The sequence below is a fragment of the Medicago sativa genome, chromosome 1 (genome assembly GCF_051527215.1).
Source record: "Medicago sativa cultivar Bolivia chromosome 1, Bolivia_mono, whole genome shotgun sequence".
NCBI lineage: Eukaryota > Viridiplantae > Streptophyta > Magnoliopsida > Fabales > Fabaceae > Medicago > Medicago sativa.
This window is the reverse complement of record NC_140749.1, coordinates 7,024,484-7,051,392: the sequence shown is the minus strand read 5'-3', so window position 1 is coordinate 7,051,392 and position 26,909 is coordinate 7,024,484. Positions and strand designations below refer to the sequence as shown.

The 26,909-nt window shown below is 33.5% G+C and overlaps 2 protein-coding genes across 2 annotated transcripts; both read left to right on the top strand.

Annotated features, from left to right (window-relative positions):
• The first annotated feature begins 6,827 nt into the window (after positions 1-6,827).
• LOC146952170 (ruBisCO large subunit-binding protein subunit beta, chloroplastic-like) lies at positions 6,828-13,500 on the top strand. Its single transcript, XM_085741089.1, has 14 exons — positions 6,828-7,111; positions 7,200-7,325; positions 7,838-7,975; positions 8,085-8,180; positions 9,326-9,568; positions 9,660-9,894; positions 10,022-10,191; positions 10,494-10,571; positions 10,685-10,756; positions 10,835-10,939; positions 11,123-11,215; positions 11,299-11,391; positions 12,833-12,956; positions 13,308-13,500. The coding sequence occupies exons 1-14, from the start codon at positions 6,923-6,925 to the stop codon at positions 13,319-13,321; spliced, it is 1,776 nt and encodes a 591-aa protein (XP_085597215.1). The 5' UTR covers positions 6,828-6,922; the 3' UTR covers positions 13,322-13,500.
• A 1,917-nt stretch (positions 13,501-15,417) lies between these two features.
• Positions 15,418-21,210, top strand: LOC146952169 (ruBisCO large subunit-binding protein subunit beta, chloroplastic). Its single transcript, XM_085741088.1, has 14 exons — positions 15,418-15,697; positions 15,788-15,913; positions 16,354-16,491; positions 16,599-16,694; positions 17,900-18,142; positions 18,232-18,466; positions 18,594-18,763; positions 19,046-19,123; positions 19,236-19,307; positions 19,386-19,490; positions 19,668-19,760; positions 19,835-19,927; positions 20,527-20,650; positions 21,015-21,210. The coding sequence occupies exons 1-14, from the start codon at positions 15,506-15,508 to the stop codon at positions 21,026-21,028; spliced, it is 1,779 nt and encodes a 592-aa protein (XP_085597214.1). The 5' UTR covers positions 15,418-15,505; the 3' UTR covers positions 21,029-21,210.
• The last annotated feature ends 5,699 nt before the right edge of the window (positions 21,211-26,909 follow it).

Genomic DNA, 26,909 nt, shown 5'->3' with positions numbered 1-26,909 from the left:
AAAGAATAACAGATAATGGTCTTATATTTAGAGACAAACAAAATTTTATAAATGATCTTGTAATTAGAGACATGAAAATATTATCTGGGAAGTTTGCTACCGTGTGTGATGCAGTTCATCAAAGTAACAAACCAATGACGCTTCAAAAGAATTTGGAGTATAAATAATTTGAGATATTTGTGAATTATTTGCATTTAACTCGTAAAATGAATCAAACTAACTTTTTTAGATAATTAAGTGATAAGTCAATCTGAAGCTTGAAGATTGAGTTCGATTATTCAATGAGTCAATCACAAACCTAGCAAACTGGACATTAAAATAATCATGAGTAGTAACTCCAGGTGTTGTATTTATACTCTTGTCATGGTTAAGCTTATAAATATGTAATTGGCGGTCGCTTTATGTACCCTTTTAAGATGGTTTGACCATGTTTTTAAAGAGCAGAGTTAGTAACACTATGTTTTTAACGCTCTCTCAAACACTCATTTTTTATTGGCTTAAATTATGGTGGGTATCATACTTTGAAAATGAGTTCTACTTAAAATGATGGGTCATGTTAGGGGCGGACCTGGCCTCACAAAACCAGTGTGGCACAATTTTTTTTTGTAGGTTGTCTTATATTTTTTTTTTTTTTAGTTGTGCAGGTTGTGTTATATATTATTTCTCACAACAATATTCATAAAACAATTGTATAGATTAATGGTATATATGAATAGATTTTACTTTAGGTGATGCGGTTCACCACTTGCTTTTTGCATTTTTTATAGTATTATTAGTTAAAATAAAAGTTAAAAAACTAAAATGTGCATTGCAGGAATCGAACCAAGGTTCCCTTGATGAAAGGGGCGCACGTTTGCCACTAGATACCACCATACAGATGTGATTAAGTGACAAAATTTAACTTATATAAGATAATGTTTAGCTAAAAAATTAAAAAAAATATATAGTTCGGCCTGGACTGGTGTGGCACTTGCCACAGTGTGCCCAGTCCAGGTCCGCCCCTGGTCATGTATTGGTTTCATCCAATAAAAAAATATGTGTTGAGAAGATATTGTTTTTAACATTCATCTTTTTTAAATGGTGACAACAATGGCATCCATTTAGTTTGTATGGATATCTACCCTTCATCCGATCATTAAATGTCGTGTTATATGTTTATTATAATGTTGAAGAAATTTTGTGAGGATGCCACTATCCAATTAAACTCTAAATTACCTAATAATCTACCTTTTTAAATTTCTTTTCGGTAATGACCAATAACTTTGAATTTTAGATACAATACCTTGAGTAAATATATCTATACATTGTGGTCATGGAAGAATAAGTGGGTGCATGTTGATAAATTTGTGATGCCATGTTGGGGAACTCGTGTTTGGAGATTAGTAATCGCAGGTTAGTTCAATGATATGGTTCTCATTCAAACTTTATCGTAACATACAAAGCCAAGACTGTGGTAGAGAAGATTTAGTGGCTGTCTATAGTAGGGGTCAAATTTATTTGAACATGGATGGTGCATCTAAAGAAGGTATTATAGTGATCGAGGTGTGGAGAACGGGGATAATGTTTGTGTGTTTTCGAAAGGATTGGGAGTCTCTAGTAGTTATGTAGCAGGAATCCTGCTCTTTACCCAAACAATTTTGCTCCCTCCCAAAGTAAAATACAAATATACCCCTACGTATGTTAATATGCGTTACGTAGGTTAACTTACGCTAGTTGCAATGTTTACGCAACTTAAGTCACGCTACGTGATGTTATTAACCCAGGCAGAACCTCATTCTACCTCATTTTCATCAAACTACACACACACTTCTCAATTTTCTCTCAAATTTCCCAACTTCAAAATTCCTTCAACTTCAAATCAAACAACACTACAACAACAAGAACAAGTAAGCTTTCACTTAAACTATGTTGTTATGATAAAAAATTTCACTTAATCTAGAATTTTTTAGGTTTATTGTTTTGTTAAAATTTTAAATTTTTTTGCAAGAAATTATCGAATGCTACATGCAAATGACTTATAGTGTTTAATTCTTATGATGTTTAGATGTTTGCATGATTATGTTAGATTTTTTACACTTAGATTAGATTTTTTTAGGTTTAGGGTTTGTTTAATTTTTGGTTATTTTGTTTTTTGCAATATATGATACAATGTTACATGCAAATGAGTAATATTGCTTAATTATTTTGATCTTTGCATGTTTATGTTGTAGTTATCATTTTTAGGGTTTATGTATAATTTGCACTCCAAGTGTTTGATGAAATGTTTGAATGAGTTTTTCATTGATTGTGTTTAATTTGTAATTGTGTAGATTTGAAGCAATGGCCGGGTGGATCGACGTTCATGCAAAATTCAACGGCGGAGAAACTCAGAGGTTGAAGGTTCGGTGCCTTGATGTAACGTTAAGAGGTCTCAAGGATCAACTGAATGAATTCTACCAAGGAGTCAACCCCACAGACACAAGGAGGGTGCAAAATATTCTGTATAAACGTCCAAAGCTCGACGAGGGGAGCGTATCATTCACTTGGGTGGAGTTAAAGAACGATGAAAACGTGACGAGCATGTTTTGGTAGTGGGAATGCATTGAAGTAGTACTTATCCCCAGGTACTAGGTTCGATTCCCACGGGAGGCAAAAACACTAGTAGGGTGAGGGGGCTAGTGATTAAGTCGGTGAGTAACAGTGGCGGATGGCCAGACCGGGTGGGGTAGACTTGCACGGATGGTGTGGGTCCCACTTGGGCTGTTACACTATGCTTCTTTAGTCTCTAGGCCCCCTTAGGTAAATACTGGTGGCTTTTGGGGGAAATAGTGGTCCATTAGGTTGGGGAAAAAGGCATCATCCCTTGAGGTAAATTTCGATTTGCTTCCTTTTACTCCCAAAATCTTTTTACCGTGGGTAAAAAGAATCATCATGGGGGTATAAAAGGAACCAAATATAAATTTACCTCAAAGGGTCTTGATGTCGTTTTCCCCAACACGATGGATCGCTATTTTCCACAAAAAGTTGTTGGCATATACCGAAGAGGGTCAAAATAAATATTAAGTATGTTAGTTAATTGGAATAAATATTTGTATTGCTTATTGTAATATTTGAATAATATTAATAAAATGAGAGTTCTATTTACTATTTGTATTTATTTTTGCATTTATTTTATTAATTTCGAATTTATTTATTTTTGCATTTATTTTATAATTTCGAATAATAATGAATTAGTATAGAATAAAATCAATTTCTACCCAACGTACTCAAGTTAACTTGCGCTAGTGTTGTAGTTTGGCGTGACTTAAGTCACGTTCGTGATACACTGACGCATGTTAAGTCACGTAACGTGACTTAACATACGTAACAAATGCACTAGCGCAGGTTAAGTTGCGTAGGGGCATTTTCGACTTTTACTTTAGGAATGAGCGAAACTGTTTGGGTAAAGAGCAGGATTCATGTAGCAAAGTTATGTGTATATGGGAGCGTATGATGGGGGTGGAGGGTGTTGAGGGGTCGAATTTGATTTGTTCGCAATGACTTTCATAAGGTGGAGTTTCATATGATTCTCGGCTAGTGGCTAAAACTATTTCTTCTGCTCAAGGAGGGACAATGACGGGATGTATTTTGTTGCAAAACATAACAAAATTGTTGGACTTGGAGTGGCACGTTCGAATTGATCATGTAGTAGATTTAAGCTTTGGACAAATTGGTTCCTATTTACAAATACATAAGTTGACATTTTAGTGCCTAAAAGATCTTAAAATTCCTATTATTTCATTAAATGAACATATTTACATGGCAAGTTCAAACATTACGAGTGCTTTTATGTCACGGTTTTTTTTTAATCTACTTCTAAACATGGTGTGAGTCAGACTGTGAGCTCTTCAAGATCACATAGTTTTATCTCTAGTGTGAGGATTAAAATCACATGATTATTGTAAAGACATACAAGAATCACAATAGACACTTCTTTGAGAGTTTTTATTTCAAGGTAAAATTATTTGTTGATTATTATGCTTTTCAAATTGTTGATGATCATAACAGTAATGTCTATGATGTGCCTTTTTACTGCTCAAGGTTGGTGTAGAGGGGTCAAATTGAGCAAATATAATTTTGTTTGGAATTAATATTGGCCTTGTATTATCTCTATTAGGGACCAAACTATACAGATAAGATCGTTCAACCTAAGCTCTTGAGACCAGTTTTCTCCACCCCCGATGGCGTCACACCTGAAGATCAATTTCAAGACTATTATTGTTAGTGTTCTAAATGATGCTCAATAGAAGGGAAATGAGAGATGATAAAGAACAATGGAGAATGATAGAAAACGATAGAGAACATTATGGAATTTTTCATTCTACGCCCATTTTGTTCGCGAAGCTAACATCAACATTTTGTTTAGGAATCGAAGAAAACCCCTTGTTAACAATTTTTCTCCACCAACAAAAACCACAACACACCACCGTGATCTTCTCCAAATAGTTTGTTGAATAACCGTCATCAAAATGTCACCTCGAAAACAAATTGAAAGAATTATGCAAGAGATAAAGATGAAAGAAATGAGGCGACAAATTCAACAACTACAAGAGATTGTCACTGCCCAACACGCCCTTTTGGAAGTACAACAAATGAGATTCGAAGATGGTGGCTCTAGTAGTTACTCTTCATCAACTAGAAGCAGTCATTTACAATGACAAAAGTATAGAATCAATGATATCAAGATGGGCATTTTAGATTTCGAAGGAAAAATGCAACCAAACGAGTCTGTTGATTGGCTTCAGACCGTTGAACGCATATTCCAGTACAAGGAGATACCTAAGGATTAGAAAGTAAAGATAGCCACGCTCGAGCTCAGGAAACATGCTTTAATTTGATGGGAAGATCTTAAAAGGAAACATAAATCTGAAGGGAAAATAAAGATCAAGACGTGAGACAAAATGCGTTAGACACTAACTCGTAAGTACTTGCATCCTCGTTGCTATCAGGACAATTATACTCAACTAAAATTATCAACAAATTTTTTTTTTCATACCAACCTCTTTCCTATACCAGAAATCATATTGATTCTCACAAACCACTAATACATCAATCTATTTCCTCATTTAAACCCCAACATAACACAATCAAATAGGTAATTATAAAGACACTCAAATGTTTCATGTGAAGGTATGGATACATTGTCTTAGATTGTCTAAATATTAAAGTAATCACTATCGTTAATGGAGAGATAAACAATCTTTTTGAAGAAGAAAGAGAATACATCCATGAATCGTTTGAAGAAGAGAATATGGGAGAACGACAAACTAATATACGACGAAGAATATCTTCCTGCTGAATATGCAAATCTTGGGAGGTTAAAGAAGGTTGCAAACAACAATAACCAAAGAAAAACTATGGCTAAGACACGGTATCCTCAACACTTGCTGCACTTCGCAAGACATGGGTTGTAATGTCATTACCAAATAATATAAGATGTGATAACGTTGTATCAAACTATAGAGCAGAAAAGTTAAAGTTCTTAATGATTGAGCACCTAGATCCATACAAGCTGCAATGGTCCAACAAGGATAACGAGGTAAAAGTATATAAACACTTCATTATTTGATTTTCCATTAGAACAAATTATAAAGAAAAGTTATGGTGTGATGTTATTCCTATGGATACTTGCTTGTCACATTCATAATGGGCGACCTTGTCAATATGATTGTTGTGACTTATAGGATGGTTATGCCAACACCTACACTTTCGTTAAGGATGTGATGAAAATCAAGTTGGCACCTCTACCAATCAATGAATTCAATTAAGTAAAAAAGAAATTCAAGCCACTTGAACTTCTAGTTACAAAGGAACTATTCAATGATAAAAAAAAGTTATATATGCCTCGTCCAGTTCCTAAGTCATCTTGGGAAGATGGCGGTACAATTTTTATCCTTGGAATACTTTAGACTCAGCAACAAAAAAATTCCAAAATGGTTGTCGAAGACATGTTTTCAAAAATGAATCATTTCATCTTACGTCAAGTGTTGGTTACAATTGTTGTCTTAAGGATGAAGAAGAAATTCTCGACTCGAGCACAAGTGTCTTCCAACCTATGGAGAATGATAAATAACATTAAACATTCATGTATACTACTAAATAAAGTCATAATAACAAGGAGCATCTTGATATATCTAGAACTTTCTAGCTACATAAACTAGATATTAATATTTCTAGATATTTCTTGTAATAAAGTAATATAATTTAATGCTTCTATATCTTTCTATGTCGAGCCTTAATAGAGTAGTATAAATAGGGCTCGTCACAAAATGTTTTGGCATATTCAATCATTGAAACTTTCAAAGATAACAATTTTACTTGAGAAGGTTATAGAGTTTTTCTATTGTGAGGAGTGATATGAACACTCTATTTCTAACATACATTAGTTATTCAATATATTTAAAAAAATTGGTTTTTTTGCATATAAATGTGATCGAAAGGAGTACTTGTTAGCATTTACCATAAGATGTGTGTTGTTTTAACAACCATTCTCTGTGAAAATATCTTAGAAAACCATAAATATAAATAAAAAGAAATTATTGACGCAAAAACCAAAGTAAGAACATTTGTCCAAATTCTCTCAATTTTTTTTTTTTGTCCAAATATCATTTTTCTATGTTTTTTTTCCTGTAATGGTCTGGATTTGAATCCCGAACCTTACATATATTATGCATTGTCTTGCCAACTGAGCTAAACTCACTAGAACTCTCTTCCCACAAAAACAAACAAAAACAACAGAGACAAACCTAAATTTTATCCAAAAAAAACAAAAAGACTATTAAACATTGAAACCCCTACCTAATAGTTTCATCCTCCATTCTCAATTCCGAGCAACAAAGAAAACTTATCCAAAACCAAATCCTCTTAAACCCTAGCCACCATTTTCTCCCAATTTCACACAACCATGGCATCATTGAATCTATCCTCATGCAACCTTTCTTCATCCGCTTCCATTTCTTCATTCCCATCTTCTTCCCGCAGAAAAACCACCAGCAACGTCGCTCTCACCAGGAAGAATCGGAGCCCTAAAGTCTCAGCCATGGCCAAGGAGTTGTATTTCAACAAAGATGGTTCCGCTATCAAGAAACTCCAGGTGGGTTCTTCCCAATCATGCTCAAAAAACGAAAAAATTGATTTTTTTTATTGTTTTTTTAATTGTTTTGTTTGTGTTTTTGTTACAGAATGGTGTGAACAAGCTTGCGGATTTGGTTGGTGTTACTCTTGGTCCTAAGGGAAGGAATGTTGTTCTTGAGAGCAAGTATGGTTCTCCTAAGATTGTTAATGATGGTGTCACTGTTGCCAGAGAGGTGTGTGTTTGTTTACTTGAACCTGTTTTTTAATTCTGTGATGTTATTTTATTTTATATATGTGAATTAGATTAATTTGTGTGAGTTTAGAGTTCATGATTTCACTTGAGTTATTGTTTTTGGTTATATGTTTAATTTGTCTGAGTTTAGGGTCAAGGATTTTACTTGAATTACTGTTTTTAGTGAATTAGTTATGTGGGGTGTTTAGGGTCTAAGATTTCACTTGAATTATTGTTTTTGGTTATATATTTATTTTGTCTGAGTTTAGGGTCTAAGATTTTACTTGAATTATTGTTTTTGGTGAATTAGTTATGTGGGGTGTTTGCTTTGATGCGGCGTGTTTAATGTCTAAGATTTTACTTGAATTATTGTTTTAGGTGAATTAGTTATGTGGAGTGTTTGTTTTGATGTTGGGTGTTTAGGGTCTAAGATTTTACTTGAATTATTATTTTTAGTGAATTAATAATGTGGGGTGTTTCATCTGATGTTCTGTTTACATTTGCGTTAAAAAGGTGGAGTTGGAGGATCCAGTTGAGAATATTGGTGCTAAATTGGTTAGACAGGCAGCCGCCAAGACAAATGATTTGGCAGGCGATGGAACTACTACCTCTGTTGTTTTGGCTCAGGGTCTTATTGCAGAAGGTGTTAAGGTAGACTTGTTATGAGTTTTGGAATAAGTAACTAATAATGTGCTTGGTTTGGTTTTGCTTGTTGTTACACGATTGGGGCCTCATTTTAGAGTGAAATTTTATTTTATAGGTTGTTGCAGCTGGTGCAAACCCTGTGCTTATCACACGTGGTATTGAGAAGACAGCGAAAGCTCTTGTTGCTGAACTTAAACTAATGTCAAAAGAGGTGAAGTCGTTTTCTTGTTTTTTTATGTATGTTTATGCATTTTTATTACACATGTTATGGGTACCTCAAACTTCCCACTTTTTTGCTTATTCTGGCGTGTTCATTGCTTAGCAATTATTTCCTAATACCTACGATGCACGAATGCCTTTGGGATTACATTGTTTAACAATTTTTTCCTATGAAACACAAACACCTTTGGGATTAGGCTTATGTGCGTCGTTGCACGACACATGTACAACATGTGTAAGACAACTTAAACAAATACCAATTTTTTTTTCCTTTGCTTCAACACACCTTAGGCACTCTTTGGACGTATCTATGGGGTTAAAGATGTGTTGAAGAAATGATAATCAATGAGGGGATTTAAGACATTCAATTTGATTACATCACTTTATCTTTTTGTAATGAATTTTTTTTCTCAATTAGATGTAGGGGTGTGAATGGTTCATGAACTAAACCAAATTTATGGTTCGGTTCAGTTCTTATAACTTCTATCATCCAAAGTCAGTTTTTTTTTTTTTTTTTTTTTTTTTATAAACCCGTTCAATTTGGTTCAAAATCGGTGAATTGGTTTATAATATAAAACTAAAATAACCTTTTTTTTCTTTTTTTTTCTTTTTTATGAATTGAAATGGTTTTGTGCTAAAAAATTAGCCTTCAATTATGGGTTGAAATTAAGAACTTGCAGATTTGTAAATTATGAAGTGGAAGTTTGTGAAATCATATGAATAGCAGAAGAGGGGTTGTGAAATGGGTACAGATATACCCCAGTTTTGAGAAACAATAAACCAAATTGTTTTTAAAATTTTAAATTGGACAGTATCAGTTTTTGTAAATAAATAGTTAGGTTTTTTTAGATTGATTAATTGGATTTTAAGTTATAGTTCATGTGAACCGGTTTTTATGCACACCCCTATTTAGATGCACTTGTATATTTTGATTCTCAATTTTAATATTTTATAAATAATGTTAATATTTTATTAAATTATAACACACACACACAAACACACCGGTGTCAGTGTCCTATGTTTTTTACATTAATAGTGTCAACATGTCTGCATCATGTTAGGTGTTTGTGCTTCATAAATGATTTCACTCATCTTTTTCATTTAAACTTAGAAGAGTTGTGGTTGTGTGAATTGCAGGTTGAGGATAGTGAATTGGCTGATGTGGCAGCAGTTAGTGCAGGGAACAATCATGAGGTAGGAAATATGATAGCTGAGGCGTTGAGTAAGGTTGGTAGAAAGGGTGTCGTGACACTTGAGGAGGGAAGGAGTGCTGAAAACAATCTGTATGTTGTTGAGGGCATGCAATTTGATCGAGGATATATTTCACCCTACTTTGTTACAGACAGTGAGAAAATGACCGTTGAATTTGAGAACTGCAAGGTGCGACATTTGTTTTCTATTCGCCAACTTATTATTATCTTTGCCATCAACTTGTGTTTTTACTTAAAAATTTATATATGTTTTTGTGCAGTTGCTTTTAGTTGACAAAAAGATATCCAATGCAAGGGATCTTATTAACATACTAGAGGACGCAATTAGAAACGGATTCCCTATTTTGATAATTGCAGAGGATATTGAACAAGAAGCTTTGGCAACTCTTGTTGTGAACAAACTTAGAGGATCACTGAAGATTGCAGCACTTAAGGCTCCTGGATTTGGAGAACGCAAGAGCCAATACCTTGATGATATTGCCATCTTGACAGGAGGTTTATAAATTTAAATCTTTCTTGTCTTTGCTTATTCTGTTAAATTTAGAAGTGTATAATTTCTCCCTTTGTTCCTTTTTTGGTTTAGCTGTTGGTAACAATATGTATCTTCCTAATTCGCTTACAGGTACTGTTATCAGAGAGGAGGTTGGACTTAGCTTAGACAAAGCTGGGAATGAGGTTCTAGGCACTGCGGCCAAGGTGGTGCTCACCAAAGATACAACCACAATAGTTGGTGATGGAAGTACCCAAGAAGCAGTTACCAAGCGAGTTTCACAAATTAAGAACCAAATTGAGGTTTCCCCCTCTCTTTCCCCGCCTCTCCACCCCCTAAATATTGTTTGCATGGCATGTGACTTTTTTGAGACCTTGTACATGAAGAATAAGTAATGATAGTTTTAAAAAATGCGAAATATTTTGGCCTGATGGTGTTGGCTTGGGACCTTGGAGTGTGCTCCTCCTCAAGGTCTCAGGTTTGATTCTCCGCGGTGCCAATTTGGGTGGGCTAATTTAGCTTCTTCAAAAAAAAAAAGTCTACATTATACAGGCTAGCTTCTTAATTTTTTATTTTTTTTTTAAAATGTCTACATATTCTATAGGCTGCAGAACAAGATTATGAAAAGGAGAAGCTGAACGAAAGGATTGCAAAACTGTCTGGCGGTGTGGCTGTAATTCAGGTAATAATGATCCCATCTCAGTGAACTCGTTGAAATTTGATAATAAGCTTGCTTTTAACTTCTCTTCAAATCATATTAAGCAGTGCAAATTTTGTGTTTTGTTACGAGTATAGGTTGGTGCACAAACTGAGACAGAACTCAAGGAAAAGAAATTGAGAGTTGAGGACGCTCTTAATGCCACAAAGGTGACTTAATCTTTCTCAGAATGTTCATTAATTCATCCTTTTACCGGTTCTATAAGCTCATAGTTTCTTTACTTTCAGGCCGCTGTTGAGGAGGGTATTGTAGTTGGCGGTGGGTGCACTTTGCTCAGACTTGCATCAAAAGTGGATGCAATCAAGGCTACCCTTGCAAATGATGAAGAAAAAGTGAGTCATCATTTGATATTGCAAGAACTCAAGTTGTTTTTTTGCCCCCTTTATATGGAGATATTTTTCGTTTTAGGTCCTTGAAAGTGTTATTGACTTGTTTGTGCTATGTTCAGTGATGTCATTATTTCATATTCAAATTTCCGACACTGATTATAACTTTATAATTAAAACGTGGCGCAGGTTGGAGCAGACATTGTTAAAAGAGCTCTTAGTTACCCTCTGAAATTAATAGCAAAAAATGCTGGTGTAAATGGCAGTGTTGTTAGTGAGAAGGTATAAAAATCGGCTAAATTTGGAACTCGTTACTCTCGTATGTGCTTGTGCTGATGTAACTTATGTAACTTGTATATTGGTAGGTTCTATCCAACGACGATACGAGATACGGATATAATGCTGCAACTGGAAAATATGAAGATTTAATGTCGGCTGGGATCATTGATCCAACAAAGGTGATTTATAGATTCATTAATGTACTGTATTGTTTTTTAACTTATCTGCATGTGAATTTACCGCTATCTTTAGTAGCATGTCTAGTAAATTAAACTTAGCTTGTAGGGCCCGCATCATTATAAATGGTTTGTATATGGATATCTTGTGTTTTGATTAAATTTTGGTTTCGCACCAAATGAGGTTCTTAAATCATGCATATTGTTGCAAAATGAAAGTGTATCATTCCTTAGAAAAATTGTATTTGGAGGATGTTAGGCACAATACATTACAGATTTGTTGAAGTGTCACTGGACTTTTACGGTGTGTTTGGTTCGCAAGAGAAATTATGAAGAGAGAAATAGGTAAGAGAGAGTTTGAGAAGAGAGAAAGAAGTGAGAAATAGAGTAGATTTGAAGTATTGTTTGGTTCAAGAGAAGAAGAAGAGAAATAGGAAAGAGAGAAACACAATTATTTTTTGAATTGACAAATAAGCCCCTATTCAAAAATATATTTATACTAAAGTCTTATTGTCAAATTTAATTTATTTTTCATTAAACCTCTTATTGTCAGTTTTTAAAAAGTAAGTACATTTATTATTATCGTTGTTGAATAACGATTGTAAATGTAATAATTTCCTTAAAAAAAATTGTGGATGTAATAAAAATTGCTATTCTCATAAAAAAATAATCAAAGAAACCTCGAAATTGCTCGCCATTAATATACGAATTACACAGTAAATAGAATAATCAAAACTTGTAGCTAGCTACTTGCAATTTGATATTGCTTTATAATATCATCATCACATTCGGTTTGTTGTGGGCACCCTCCGATCACAAATATAAGCAAAAATTTACTTTTTAGATTCATTCAATAAATGATGTATGTGGTCTATTTAATAGTCCACATACATCATTTATTCAATGAACCTAAAAAGTGAATTTTTGCTTATATTTGTGACCGGAGGGTGTATTGGGGAAACGTCAAATAAAAATTAAAATTAAAGCATATGTATGTATAAGAAATGAAAGCAAGGGTAAAGCTGTAATTACCTGTATATGTTACCCCTTCTCTCCATTTTCTTCGCTGTCCAGCAGAGAAATCAAAAAGGTGATATTTGATCTCTCATATTTCTCTCTCTTTAACTTCTCTCCTCCACCAAACTGAAGAAATTGAGCATTTCTCTCCTATCTCTCTCTTTGCTAACTCTCTTCACAATTTATCTTCAAACAAACAGACTATTAATGTGGGAAACAAGACCTGATTTATTTTATGTTCTAGTTTCTTGATTAGGGAAATTGGGGTGTAATACTATTCTATGACGATTCTTAAAAGGCTTCTTGGAACATAGCTTATCCTGCATGTTTCTGCCTTCTATGTGTGACACTACACTCTATCATGTTTCTGCATTCTTTATTCTTGATACGAAACATTGATAATCTGAAGCATCCTACTGTTGTCCAGGTGGTCAGATGTTGCTTGGAACATGCAGCCTCTGTTGCGAAAACATTCTTAATGTCAGACTGTGTTGTTGTTGAGATAAAGGAACCTGAGGCTGCACCTGTTGGTAACCCAATGGACAATTCAGGTATGTAGTTTGCGGTATTTTTATGTTTCTATTACCTTGTTATTAATTAATAATGGAAATGTATGTATGATATCTATAAAAAGATAGTGATATTTTAATTAAAAGTGACAATAGAAAATAATAATAAATATTTTGATAACATTTTTTTTATGTGATATACGTTTAAACTATATCTATTTGTTTGTAACCAAAAAAATACCATTGTTTATTCCTATTACTCTGTGTGTAACTGTCAATTGATAACCTAAGAATCTTGAATTTTAAGGTGAAAACTATGATTTTAAATATTGGGTATCTCACATATCTTTTTGTAAAACGTTGTTGGCTGACTCTGCCTTTCTTTTCTCCTAGGATTCGGCATGTAAAAGTGGCGGCTGCTTAAAATGGGAACACCATTGTCCTCCTATTTTTTCGATGTAATACACAATTTGGTAGCTATTTTATTTGTAGGACCAAGCCCAAATGTAGGACAGACGGCTGTAGTGTAACGTAACAATGACATTTTTGTTTCTCTTGAGCTAATAATTGAAAAAGGTTTTGCAAATCATTTGTCCAGTATATTTTACTTTTATTAAACTGTTTTGTACGTGTTCCCGGAAATAATCTCGGAGAGGTTGAAGAGTAGAAAGTTGTACTCATGGGAAATCATATTATTGAAAAAGATATACAAAAGGAGATACACTTATTCTACTTATAGGGAATCGTTTTGTAAAGGATACACAAAGTGAGATACAATTGTACTATTTATAGGAGCTCATTGTCGGTTAACTACTAACTAATTAGTCCTCACCAGAATGAACTAACATTCTTAACAAGATTATTCTAAAATGTCTTGATCCCATAACAGAATCTCTATTTTTGTTACCCGTGAAGGATTTGATGTTGCCAACTCGATAATTAGGATCATGCTGTCGTTTGTTTTTTTTTTTTGTTGCTTTCGCACCGGTTTCCGACCAACCGAAGGTGGACGACTAATCCGGCTCGTACGTAGAGGCATGCGTACTGGCCAAGCGTTGTCCCCCCTAGGAATCGAACCCGGTATTCCCCGGGTACGTCCTTGGAAGAAGATCCTTGCCACTGGATCCCAAGCAACTTGATTTGTCGTTTGGCTTTTTTCTTGCCCAGAAATTGATTATGTATTGACTACCCTAGGATCATGCTGTTATTTGGCTTTGGGAAAACAAGTTCACTGCTTTAGGCAATGTAATTATAGAAATATATCGTAATTGTGTAGTTAACCACTTGAACCAGACTAGAGATCATATTTCTGAACTATGTTATGTATTTTAGTTCAGTGTGATTGTGAGAAGCTTTGTTATCTTCTTTTTCAAACCTTGGTAAGATTCACCAGGAAACAATCACTCAGCTTAGTTACAGCAACCACGTTAACTTATGGCTATCTAGCACCTACGTTTTGCATCTCATTGTTGCATTGGCGCTTTTATTTCTCCTGATATGAATCCATCTTTTTATTTTTATTTTTTTATACATTTTAAATACACAAAGACAGCTAAATTCCATTTTGTGCAATCATTTCACATGAGGTCAATCAATGAAAAGTCTTTAGTAAGTGAGTCTCAATGTCTTCTCTATCTTGAACTAAAGCACCATCTGCTCATCTTATATTTTGGTCTCTATAAAATTTTAGCATGTAATTTTAGTCCTTGTTAAATTAAATAAAATTTGTTTAATTATTATTGAACATTTTAATTTTGGAATAATTTTGTAAAAATACTTGTTTTAAACTTTATAAAGAATTTCTCTGCAAAAAATTAACTTGATTTGATTTTTAGGTCAAAATTTTTGTTAGTTTTATCTTGATTTTTTTTTTTTGACGTTCATCTTATCTTGAAATTTTGACGTTTATAAATTGTAATTTTTTATAAAAGAGTTTTTTATAATGCTTTTTTTTTTTGTAGGAAGAGTTTCTTATGATGTTTTTAACATGTTTGTAAAAAATCATTCAAACATTTAAGTATAATTAAAAAAATTCTCTTGACAAAAAAAAATTCTTATTTAACATGAATTAAAACTACGTCTTGATTTTTTTTTTTATAAAGACCAAAACCTGACACTTTTTTATAAGGATTAAAAACGAAATTTGTTATATTTAAAAAGATTAAAAATTTATTTAACCCTTGCCTTTTTTTCTTAAACATAAATTAAGTTTAGCAGAAACATTGATGTCTCACAACATCACAAATTTAATATGAATTCCAACTAACAAATATGTTGATATTTAACATCGACAATGCCTCAGATAAAATTAGAGTAAAGAAAACCTATGAAAAAAAATGTTTTTCTCTTTACTCTTTAGGGACTAATATGATATGATTTGATTTTGGAAACAACAAAAATGAATTTTCTAGAAAGATATAGAGACAAAACTAACTTAAAAAATTGTACCACTAAACATTGAAACCTCTACCTAATATATAGTTTCATTTCATCTTCCATTCTCAATTTTCTGAGCAACAAAGGTTAGAAAACTTATCCAAAACCAAATCCTCTTAAACCCTAGCCACCATTTCTCCCAATTCCACACAACCATGGCATCATTAAATCTATCCTCATGCAACCTCTCTTCCTCCGCTTCCATTTCTTCATTCCCATCTTCTTCCACCCGCAGAAAAACTACCAGTACCGTCGCTCTCTCCAGGAAGAGTCGGAACCTTAAAGTCTCCGCCATGGCCAAGGAGTTGCATTTCAACAAAGATGGTTCCGCTATCAAGAAACTCCAGGTGGGTTATTCACAATCATGATCAAAAAACGAAAAAATTGATTTTTTTTTTAATGTTTTTTTAATTGTTTTGTTTGTGTTTTTGTTACAGAATGGTGTGAACAAGCTTGCAGATTTGGTTGGTGTTACTCTTGGTCCTAAGGGAAGGAATGTTGTTCTTGAGAGCAAGTATGGTTCTCCTAAGATTGTTAATGATGGTGTCACTGTTGCCAAAGAGGTGTGTTTCTTATTGAGTCTGTTTTTGAATTTGCTGATATTTTATATATTTGAATTATATGAATTTGTATGAATTAGTGTCTAGGATTTCAATTGAGTTATTGTATTTGGTAAATTATTTGATTTGTCTGAGTTCAGGGTCTAAGATTTTACTTGAATCACTGTTTTTGGTGAATTAGTTATGTAGGGTGTTTGTTTTGATGTGGGGTGTTTAAGGGTCTAAGATTTTACTTGAATTGTTGTTTTTGGTAATATATTTAATTTGTCCGAGTGTAAGGGTCTAAGATTTTACTTGAATTATTGTTTGTGAATTAGTTATGTGGAGTGTTTGTTTTGATGTGGGGTGTTTAGGGTCTAAGATTTTACTTGAATTATTATTTTTAGTGAATTAGTTATATGTGGTGTTTAATCTGATGTTCTGTTTGCATTTGCGTTCAAAAGGTGGAGTTGGAGGATCCGGTTGAGAATATTGGTGCTAAATTGGTTAGACAGGCGGCCGCCAAGACAAATGATTTGGCAGGCGATGGAACTACTACCTCTGTTGTTTTGGCTCAAGGTCTTATTGCAGAAGGTGTTAAGGTAGACTTGTTATGAGTTTTGTAATAAGTAACTAATAAATGCTTGATTTGGTTTTGCTTGTTGTTACATAATTGGGGTCTCATTTAGAGTGAAATTTCATTTTATAGGTTGTTGCAGCAGGTGCAAACCCTGTGCTTATCACACGTGGTATTGAGAAGACAGCGAAAGCTCTTGTCGCTGAACTTAAACTAATGTCAAAAGAGGTGAAGCCGTTTTCTTGTTTTTTTGTGTATCTATGTTTAAGCATTTTTATTCCACGGGCTTCTGGTACCACAAACTTCCCACATTTTTTTGCATATTTTGGGGTGTTCATTGCGTAGCAATTATTGGCTAATATCTATGAAGCACTAACACCTTTGGGATTACATTGCTTAGCAACTAGTTCCTATGAAACACAAACACCTTTGGGATTAGGCTTTGTCTCCATGTCCGACATGCGTCGTTGCACGGCACATGTACAACATGTGTAAGACAACTGAAACAAATACCAAAAAGATTTATTTTTTCTTTGCTTCAACATGCCTTAGGTACTCCTTGAACACATCTGTGGGGTTAAAGATGTGTTGTAGAAATGATAATCAATGAGGGGATTTAAGACATTCAATTTGATTATATCACTTTATCTTTTTGGTTGTGTACGGATAAATGAAGGTGAAAGACTATATATCTTATCAAATTATTTTGTAATGGATTTTTTTCTCAATTTAGATGTAGGGGTGTGCATGGTTCATGAACTGAACCAAATTTATGGTTCGGTTCAGTTCTTATAACTTCTTTCATCCAAAATCTGTTTTTTTTGTAAACCCGGTTCAATACGATTCAAAATCGGTGAACTGGTTTATAATACAAAACTAAAATAACCTTTTTTTTTTCTTTTTTTATGAATTGAAATGGTTTTGTGCTAAAACATTAGCCTTCAATTCTGGGTTGAAATTAAGAACTTGCAGATTTGTAAATTATGAAATGGAGGTTTGTGAAATCATATGAATAGCAGAAGAGGGGTTGTGAAATGGGTACGGATATACCCCAGTTTTGAGAAACAATAAACCAAATTGTTTTTAAAATTTTAAATTGGACAGTATCAGTTTTTGTAAATAAATAGTTAGGTTTTTTTAGATTGATTAATTGGATTTTAAGTTATAGTTCATGTGAACCGGTTTTTATGCACACCCCTATTTAGATGCACTTGTATATTTTGATTCTCAATTTTAATATTTTATAAATAATGTTAATATTTTATTAAATTATAACACACACACACACACACACACACAGGTGTCAATGTCCTATGTTTTTTACATTAATAGTGTCAACATGTCTGCATCATGTTAGGTGTTTGTGCTTCATAAATGATTTCCCTCATCTTTTTCATTTAAACTTAGAAGAGTTGTGGTTGTGTGAATTGCAGGTTGAGGATAGTGAATTGGCTGATGTGGCAGCAGTTAGTGCAGGGAACAATCATGAGGTAGGAAATATGATAGCTGAGGCGTTGAGTAAGGTTGGTAGAAAGGGTGTCGTTACACTTGAGGAGGGAAGGAGTGCTGAAAACGATCTGTATGTTGTTGAGGGCATGCAATTTGATCGAGGATATATTTCACCCTACTTTGTTACAGACAGTGAGAAAATGACCGTTGAATTTGAGAACTGCAAGGTGCGACATTTGTTTTCTATTCGCCAACTTATTATTATCTTTGCCATCAACTTGTGTTTTTACTTAAAAATTTATATGTTTTTGTGCAGTTGCTTTTAGTTGACAAAAAGATATCCAATGCAAGGGATCTTATTAACATACTAGAGGACGCAATTAGAAACGGATTCCCTATTTTGATAATTGCAGAGGATATTGAACAAGAAGCTTTGGCAACTCTTGTTGTGAACAAACTTAGAGGATCACTGAAGATTGCAGCACTTAAGGCTCCTGGATTTGGAGAACGCAAGAGCCAGTACCTTGATGATATTGCCATCTTGACAGGAGGTTTATAAATTTAAATCTTTTATGTCTTTGCTTATTCTGTTAAATTCAGAAGTGTATAATTTCTTCATTTGTTCCTTTTTTGGTTTAGCGGTTGGTAACAATATATATCTTCCCAATTCACTTATAGGTACTGTTATCAGAGAGGAGGTTGGCCTTAGCTTAGACAAAGCTGGGAATGAGGTTCTAGGCACTGCGGCCAAGGTGGTGCTCACCAAAGATACAACCACAATAGTTGGTGATGGAAGTACCCAAGAAGCAGTTACAAAGCGAGTTTCACAAATTAAGAACCAAATAGAGGTTTCCCTCTCTTTCTTTCCCCGTCTCTCCACCCCTTAAAAATTGTTTGCATGGCATGTTACTTTTTTGAGACCTTGTACATGAAGAATAAGTAATGATACGCTTAAAAAATGAGAAATATTTTGGAGTTATGCATAACGTTAGGTAGATAGTTAAAATTAGTAATCCAAATGTATGTATGCAGCATACGAGTGGTCATATATAAGGAGAAATGTATGTATAGAAGAGTATGACAGATTCACTGTTACGTCGACTCTAATAAAATGTCTACATATTATACAGGCTGCAGAACAAGATTATGAAAAGGAGAAGTTGAACGAAAGGATTGCAAAACTGTCTGGTGGTGTGGCTGTAATTCAGGTAATAATGATTCTATCTCAGTGAAATCGTTGAAATTTTATAATAAGCTTGCCTTTTAACTTCTCTGCAAATCATATTAAGTAATGCAAGTTTTGTTTTGTTACGAGTATAGGTTGGTGCACAAACTGAGACAGAACTCAAGGAAAAGAAATTGAGAGTTGAAGACGCTCTTAACGCTACAAAGGTGACTTTATCTTTCCCATAATGTTCATTAATTTATCCTTTTACTGGTTCGATAAGCTCATATTTTCTTCACCTTTAGGCCGCTGTTGAAGAGGGTATTGTAGTTGGTGGTGGGTGCACTTTGCTCAGACTTGCATCAAAGGTGGATGCAATCAAAGCTACCCTTGCAAATGATGAAGAAAAAGTGAGTCATCATTTGATATTGCGAACTCAAGTTTTTTTTATTTTTCATATGGAGATAATTTTCGTTTTAGGTTGTTGAAAGTGTTCTTGACTTGTTTGTGCTCTTTTCAGTTATATCATTATTTCATATTCAACTTTTTGACTCTGAATATGACTTTATAATTAAAACGCGACGCAGGTTGGAGCAGACATTGTTAAAAGAGCCCTTAGCTACCCTCTGAAATTAATAGCAAAAAATGCTGGTGTAAATGGCAGTGTTGTTAGTGAGAAGGTATAAAAATTGGCTAAATTTGGAATTTGTTACTCTCGCGTGTGCTTGTGCTGATGTAATTTGTATATCGGTAGGTTCTATCCAACGACGATACGAGATATGGATATAATGCTGCCACTGGCAAATATGAAGATTTGATGTCTGCTGGGATCATTGATCCTACAAAGGTGATTTATAGATTCATTCCTGTATTTTTTTTTTCTCTAGTAAATTAAACTTAGCTTGTAGGGCCCGCATCATTATAAATGGTTTGTATATGGATGTCTTATGTTAGTTTTGATTAAATTTTGGTTTCGTACCAAATACGAGGTTCTTAAATCATGCATATTGTTGCAAAATGGCAGAGTATCATTCCTTAAAAAAATTGTATGTGGAGGATGTTAGGCACGATACATTATAAATTTGTTGAAGTCTCACTGGACTTTTAATGTGGGAAACAAGACCTGATTTATTTTATGTTCTAGTTTCTTGATTAGGGAAATTGGGGTGTAATACTCTTCTATAACGATTTTTAAAACAATTCTTGGAACATACCTTATTGTGCATGTTTCTGCCTTCTATGCGTGTGAATGCTTATCTTACAATAACATAGTAACAATATGATATTTTATTCTTGATACGAAACTTTGACTTGGAACATACCTTATTGTGCATGTTTCTGCCTTCTATGTGTGTGAATGCTTATCTTACAATAACATAGTAACAATATGATATTTTATTCTTGATACGAAACTTTGATAAACTGAAGCATCCTAATCTTGTCCAGGTGGTTAGATGTTGCTTGGAACATGCAGCGTCTGTTGCGAAAACATTCTTAATGTCAGACTGTGTTGTTGTTGAGATAAAGGAACCTGAGGCTGCACCTGTTGGCAACCCTATGGACAATTCAGGTATGTAGTTTGAACATTCATTCGAATCGTCGAGTTTGCGGTATTTTTGTTTCTATTGCCGTGTCAATAATGGAAATGTATATATGATATCTATAAAAAGATAGTGATATTTTAATTAAAAGCGAAAATAGAAAATAATGATAAATATTTTGTTAACATTTTTTTATGTGAAATATGTATAAACTATATCTATTTGTTTGTAACCAAAAAAATACCATCATTTATTCCTATTACTCTGTGTGTAACTGTCAATTGATAACCTAAGAATCTTGAATTTTAAGGTGCAAAATATGATATTATATACTAGGTATCTCACATATTTTGTAAAACGTTGTTGGCTGACTCTGCCTTTCTTTTCTCCTAGGATTCGGTATGTAGAAGTGGCGGCTGCTTAAAATGGGAACACCATTTTCCTCCTATTTTTTCCGATGTGATACACAATCTGGTTGCTATTTTATTTGTAGGACCAAGTCCAAATGTAGGACTGACTCCTGTAGTGTAACGAACTAGAGTGACATTTTTGTTTCTCTTGAGCTAATAATCGAAAAAGGTTTTGCAAATCATTTGTCCAGCATATTTTACTTTTATCGAACTATTCTATACATGTTCCTGGAAAAAAGCTTGGAGAGCTTGAAGAATAGAAAGTTAAAACTCAAAGGAATTGGTAGTTACTGCGATCGGCGGTTAACCAACTAATTGATCCTCAACAGAATGAACTAACATTCTTAACAAAACTATTCTAAAATGTCCCGTTCCCATAACATTTTCTCTATTTATGTTGCCTGTGAAAGATTTGATGTTGCCAAATCAAAATAATTGGGATCATGCTTTTATTTGGCTTTTTTCTTGCCGTGAAGTTGATTATGTATTGACTACCCTTAGACACCTTCAGTGTGAACAATACAAGAATATGGGCTCAAACAAAACATATGTCCCTTTCCTATATGAGAATTCTTCTCCCTTTTGGTTTTGCTCGTTCCTTTTAAAAATGTCCAACGTGAGTTAACTCATGTTTGGTATTTTTCAATGTGACTTCACGTAAGCACAAAAGCAAAGGGGGATGAGCAAAAACAAACGGGAGAAGAGCAATTCTCTTCCTATATAGTTAAGTCGGTGGCTAGAAACTCTGGTTGAATACTATTCCTTAAAAGAGAATTATTTGAAAATTGGCAGGGTCATCCAGAGTGATGTCCTCTTTTTTAGTAGAGATTGTTTCCCAACACGATCTGAATTGCAGCTCAAAGGAGTTCAATGTTATTGCTTTTGTAGTTTGTGTGAAAATGTGGCGGAAAATCCTCAGCATTTATTTACCTCATGCCCTTCTTCCTTAGGAGTGTTATAGAATGTGAGTTTTCATCAGTGACATAATATTTGCCATATGGTCATCCAACATTTGAAAATTTCCCGATGGCCCTTTATGTTGTATTTGGAGGAATAAGAAGGAAAATCTTTGGGCAAACAAGTTCACTGCTTTAGGCAATGTAATTATAGAAATAGATCGAAATTATGTGGCTAGAGATCATATTTCTGAACTAGGGGTGTATTGACTGTGTCAAGCTTTGTTATCTTCTTTTTCAAACCTTGGTAAGATTAACCACTCAGCTTAGTTAGAGCAACCACGTTAACTTATGGTTATCTAGCACCTACGTTTTCATCACATTTGCATTGTCACTTTTATTTCTACTGATATGAATCCGACTTGTTTTTTATTTTAAATACACAGACAATTAAATTCCATTCTGTGCAATCATTTCACCTGAGAACAATCAATGAAAAGAAGTCTTTTGTAAATGCAATACGAGTTTGAATGTCTTCTCTGTCTTGAACTAAAGCACCATCCGCTCACCTTAAATTTTGTAAAAAAAAAAAAAAAAATAAACTAGGAGAGCACCAAATTGAAATGAGAAGATTAGGTAGTTAGAGGCAGTAATCAGGTTAGAGGCTTCCCCAAAGGAAACGTGGCCCGTCTAAAGGGGAGACTTACTAATGCTATTCTCTCCCTCAAACTTATAGGGAATCATATTGAAAAAGATACCCAAAATTAGATACAATTATTCTATTTATAGGGAATCACATATTTTTTATTTTATAGGCTACAGGGAATCACGTTGAAAAAGATACAATTGTACTGGCAATCAGTTGCTAGCACTACTCTTTATCAAATAGAGCTCAATGGTTACTAGCAATCAGTGGTTAACCAACTCCATACTAATAAATTTAATCCTTAGCATACTAAACTAAAACTCTTAACAATGCTATTTCAACATGTCCCTATCCATTTTTGAGTTGATTTTGTATTGACAAATCTTTTGATGGTCAATTATTCAGAAATTAGCAGTATCACCGAATAGTTTTTTTTTTTTTTTTTTTTTTTTTTTTTGTTGTTTGCCAACAAAATTTCAGTTGCAGTTCAATATATTATTATTGCATTTGTAGTATGTGTGAAAATGTGGTGGACAATCCGTAGTATATATTTACCTCAAGCCCTTATATATTTGCATAATACGGGATGTGCCGTTTGGAGAAATATGAATGAATAGCTATGAAGGTTAGAATTTACTTATCTCCCAACCAAATCCTGAATTATCAGAGCTCTTTCCTCTGAGGGTTAAAAAATAAAAAAATCCATTGCAATACGCAATGTAATAATAAAAATTGATTATAAGTATGTAGCTGCTGACCCCTTCAAACACACTAGATATATGATATTTCTGAACTAAGTGCTATTTTAGCGGAATGGAAGTTTTATTATTATTTTTTCAAACCTTATTATAAAATTTTCTAGGACGCAAGTGTATAATGTGGACTCATAGTTCAATTGGAGATATGTGAAGCATAACAAAAGATGGTTTCAGTCATTTTGTATTGACACTTTGATTTCTACTCATATGAATTCATATTCTCTTTTATTTCAAAAATAAAAGAAGCTAAATTTCATTTTGTGCAATCACTGCATGCAAGGACAATCAAAGAGGAGAGGAAAATTGAAATGAGAAGATTTGGTAGATAGATGCAGTAATTAAATTAAAGGCTTCCTCAAAGGAAACATGGACCGTCTAAAGGGGACACTCAATATTCTCTCCCTCAATAACACCACAAAATAGTCACAAGGTTTCCTCTGTCCCTCACTCAGTGGTCCTGTTACTGAACTAATATGACATTCCATATTTTTAGTTTCAACCAAGTTGTAAGGGGACCATCTATGTTGCATTGCATTCAGCATGGTTGTATATGTGTGTGTGGTAGGGGACCTTTCCTCATCAATGACCTATCTAAATCTAAATTCTGTACAAAATTTACCATCACTAAGTTTAGGATAAAAATTGTATTATCCAAAAAAAAAATTGTAAAATTAAAAATAGAGGGTATATGAAATTGGAAGCTCAGACTTCAATGTTATATCTTTTGTGATTATACATAGATACATTCTACTAATAGATTTTCTTTTGGTTTTACTGTAAACTATGGAAAAAATTGTAGCGTTTGCACTTTTCTAAATAATGTAAATTTTTCTATACCGTTGTATGGATAATTAGTGTAAATTTTTTGCATCGATTGTCTTTGCAATCGGCGTAGAATGATTTTTTACGCTGGTTATCAATACAACCGATATAGAAAGAATTTATCTGATATAGATTCGTGGTCTCCCTCTTTGCATTTGGTACTCCCTCCGTCCCGGTATAATTGACCTACTTTGGTTTTTCACACAGATTAAGAAAAGTGTATAAATGAAGGGGAAAGTGGAATATATTGTATTGGGAATTATAAAAGTAGTACTCCCTCCGGTCACATTTTTAAGCAAAAAATGATTTTTTAGGTACATTGAATAATTAATGAATCCGGTCACATTTATGGGTTAGATACATTAATTATTGAATGTACCTAAAAAGTTGTTTTTTGCTTATATATATGACCGGAGGGAGTATTATTTAGTGTTGTATTGTATTGGGAATGATGAAAGTTGTATTGAAAATTGAAATGAGTCAGTTATTTTGGGACACTTTTTTTTAGAAAATGGGTCAGTTATTCCGGAACGGAGGGAGTATTGTTTTATAAATTATAACACACTCGTTTCCTTTGTCCTGCGCCACCATCCTCGATGTCTGGGTCCCATAAAAAATGCAGCACAATTGTGCTTATTTTATTATGCAACACAGACACAAACTTGTAACATCACCGAATGTTACTCTCATCCAGTAATAGATATAAGAAAAAATTGCATATAATTATAATTTGGATTATATATATAGTTTTGAAATTTTCTTCATCGAGTTTTCAACTTATGATAAAGTAGAATACAGTACTAATCTATATGCATGTATGATCCAGCTCATGCACAAATGCTTTTGGAAAACATTTTGTTCTTACGATATGTCTAGAATAAGAGTTGTAATCATACTTGTTGACTAATCACTAAGGTTAGTAGGAAAAAAAACATGCGATTGAAATGGATCTATCTTTTATTATTTTTCTATTAAAAAAGTGGTATACATATTTTGCTTTCCTATTTTTTCCACGAGACTTGCTAGCTTTTTGACTATCAATTTTAATTTAGTTTAACCTTTTAGTTTGTCATGCAATCTTTGCTTTTTTAAATAATAGTTTGTCATGCAATATAGGAGGAGTACTCATTATTTTCACTTTTTTTATATGCTTTGTTTTCATTTGTCAAAATAAACTATTCTTTTATATTCCACATATAATTCATTTTGGGTAAAGACAAAGAGAAAAGAAGAAAAAATTGTCTCGTCCTATTTGCACCGTTGAACTAGGGATATATCTCCACCTCCTAATTGAACAAACAAAGACTTGTTCCATCTTGGAAAATTGTACCATAATATAACTTTTGAGTGATTATTAATACATTATTGTTCCATGCAGAGATACAGCTATTGCTGACAATGCCGACATTGATTCCTCCTTGTCGTCCTAACTCCTAATGTTACGGTCTAAAAATCAAAATTGCAATCGAGTACATATATTAAAACACAAGAGACACACATGTGTGTGTGTGTGTGTGAAAGTAAGCATTCAATAACCTTAAACAAAAAAACTCTAATACATTTCATACATTAGGGGCGTACAAAAGGGTTCAATAGAATAGCTAGGCATATCAATACTTTTTAAACCTTAGCAAAAAAGTGAAGCGAGATATATTTTGTGAGATGATGGGCGTGAAAGAATAAGTGAAATGTACATGCATCCTTTTAAATGTTTGGGATGAGGCGAGTAAAACTCAAGGATTATTCTAAACCCAACTTACGATCGAGATGGATCAACGAGCAAGATCAGAATACGTACACCCGAACATACACCAAGACATTTTTTTTGTACGCAACATACACCAAGACATGGAATCACATTTTACGTCACAGCAAAACATATCTTCTTTTTCATTTGACAATAATCATCAATTTTCATAAAACTCAGATTTGTCAAGGCACAATGGAAGGTTGCCTTTAAAAAAGGAATAATGGTAGGCACACATGTTTTTCACAACTTTACAACTAATTGTATGTTTGGTTTAGCAAAGTTAAAAATTGATTTTGATTTAACTGATTTTACAACTAAAAGTGAGTTTAAATTAAAATGTTTGATATTTGAGAACGGTCACGTAACAAAGGTTAAACAACAAATTTAAATATAAAAACTACGTTTATAGATAAAAATTACAAATAATAGTTCTAAGTTAAAGCCTATGTTTGAAAAAACCGCGTGAAACATGCTTTTAAAGCGCGTCTAACTTGATAGTTTTATCGCCGCAAATATTACCAAATGCGCGGTGGCGCTAACTAGAGAGAAACTAAACCAAACACACTAGAAATCAATTTTAGAGATAGTCAATTCTATTCAAAAAACCTCGAACATGTGATTATGAAATTTAGACCTTTAAAACCATTTTTATCTTTCTCAAAAGTGAATCCGAATATGCACCAAGTAATAATCTAAACAAATTATGGCAATGGGATAGACAAAAACTTAAGTGCAAGAAGATTTACTACACCACCTTTTGATCTTTCTAATGAGGATGAGTGGAGTACTTCAATGTTTTTGTTTTTGCATAAATATCAAAATTAGAATTAAGTTTTAAGCAATGATGGTATTAAACACTTTGAGAAATACAAAGATAAGCTAAAACTAAACAACCAAAGGAGAGCGATCTCATTGCATTATTGCCAAACATATTGTACTTAGCTGGACCCATAAAAATGTACATTACCTAATAAAGCAAATTCAATAATAAAAGGCTCATATCAAA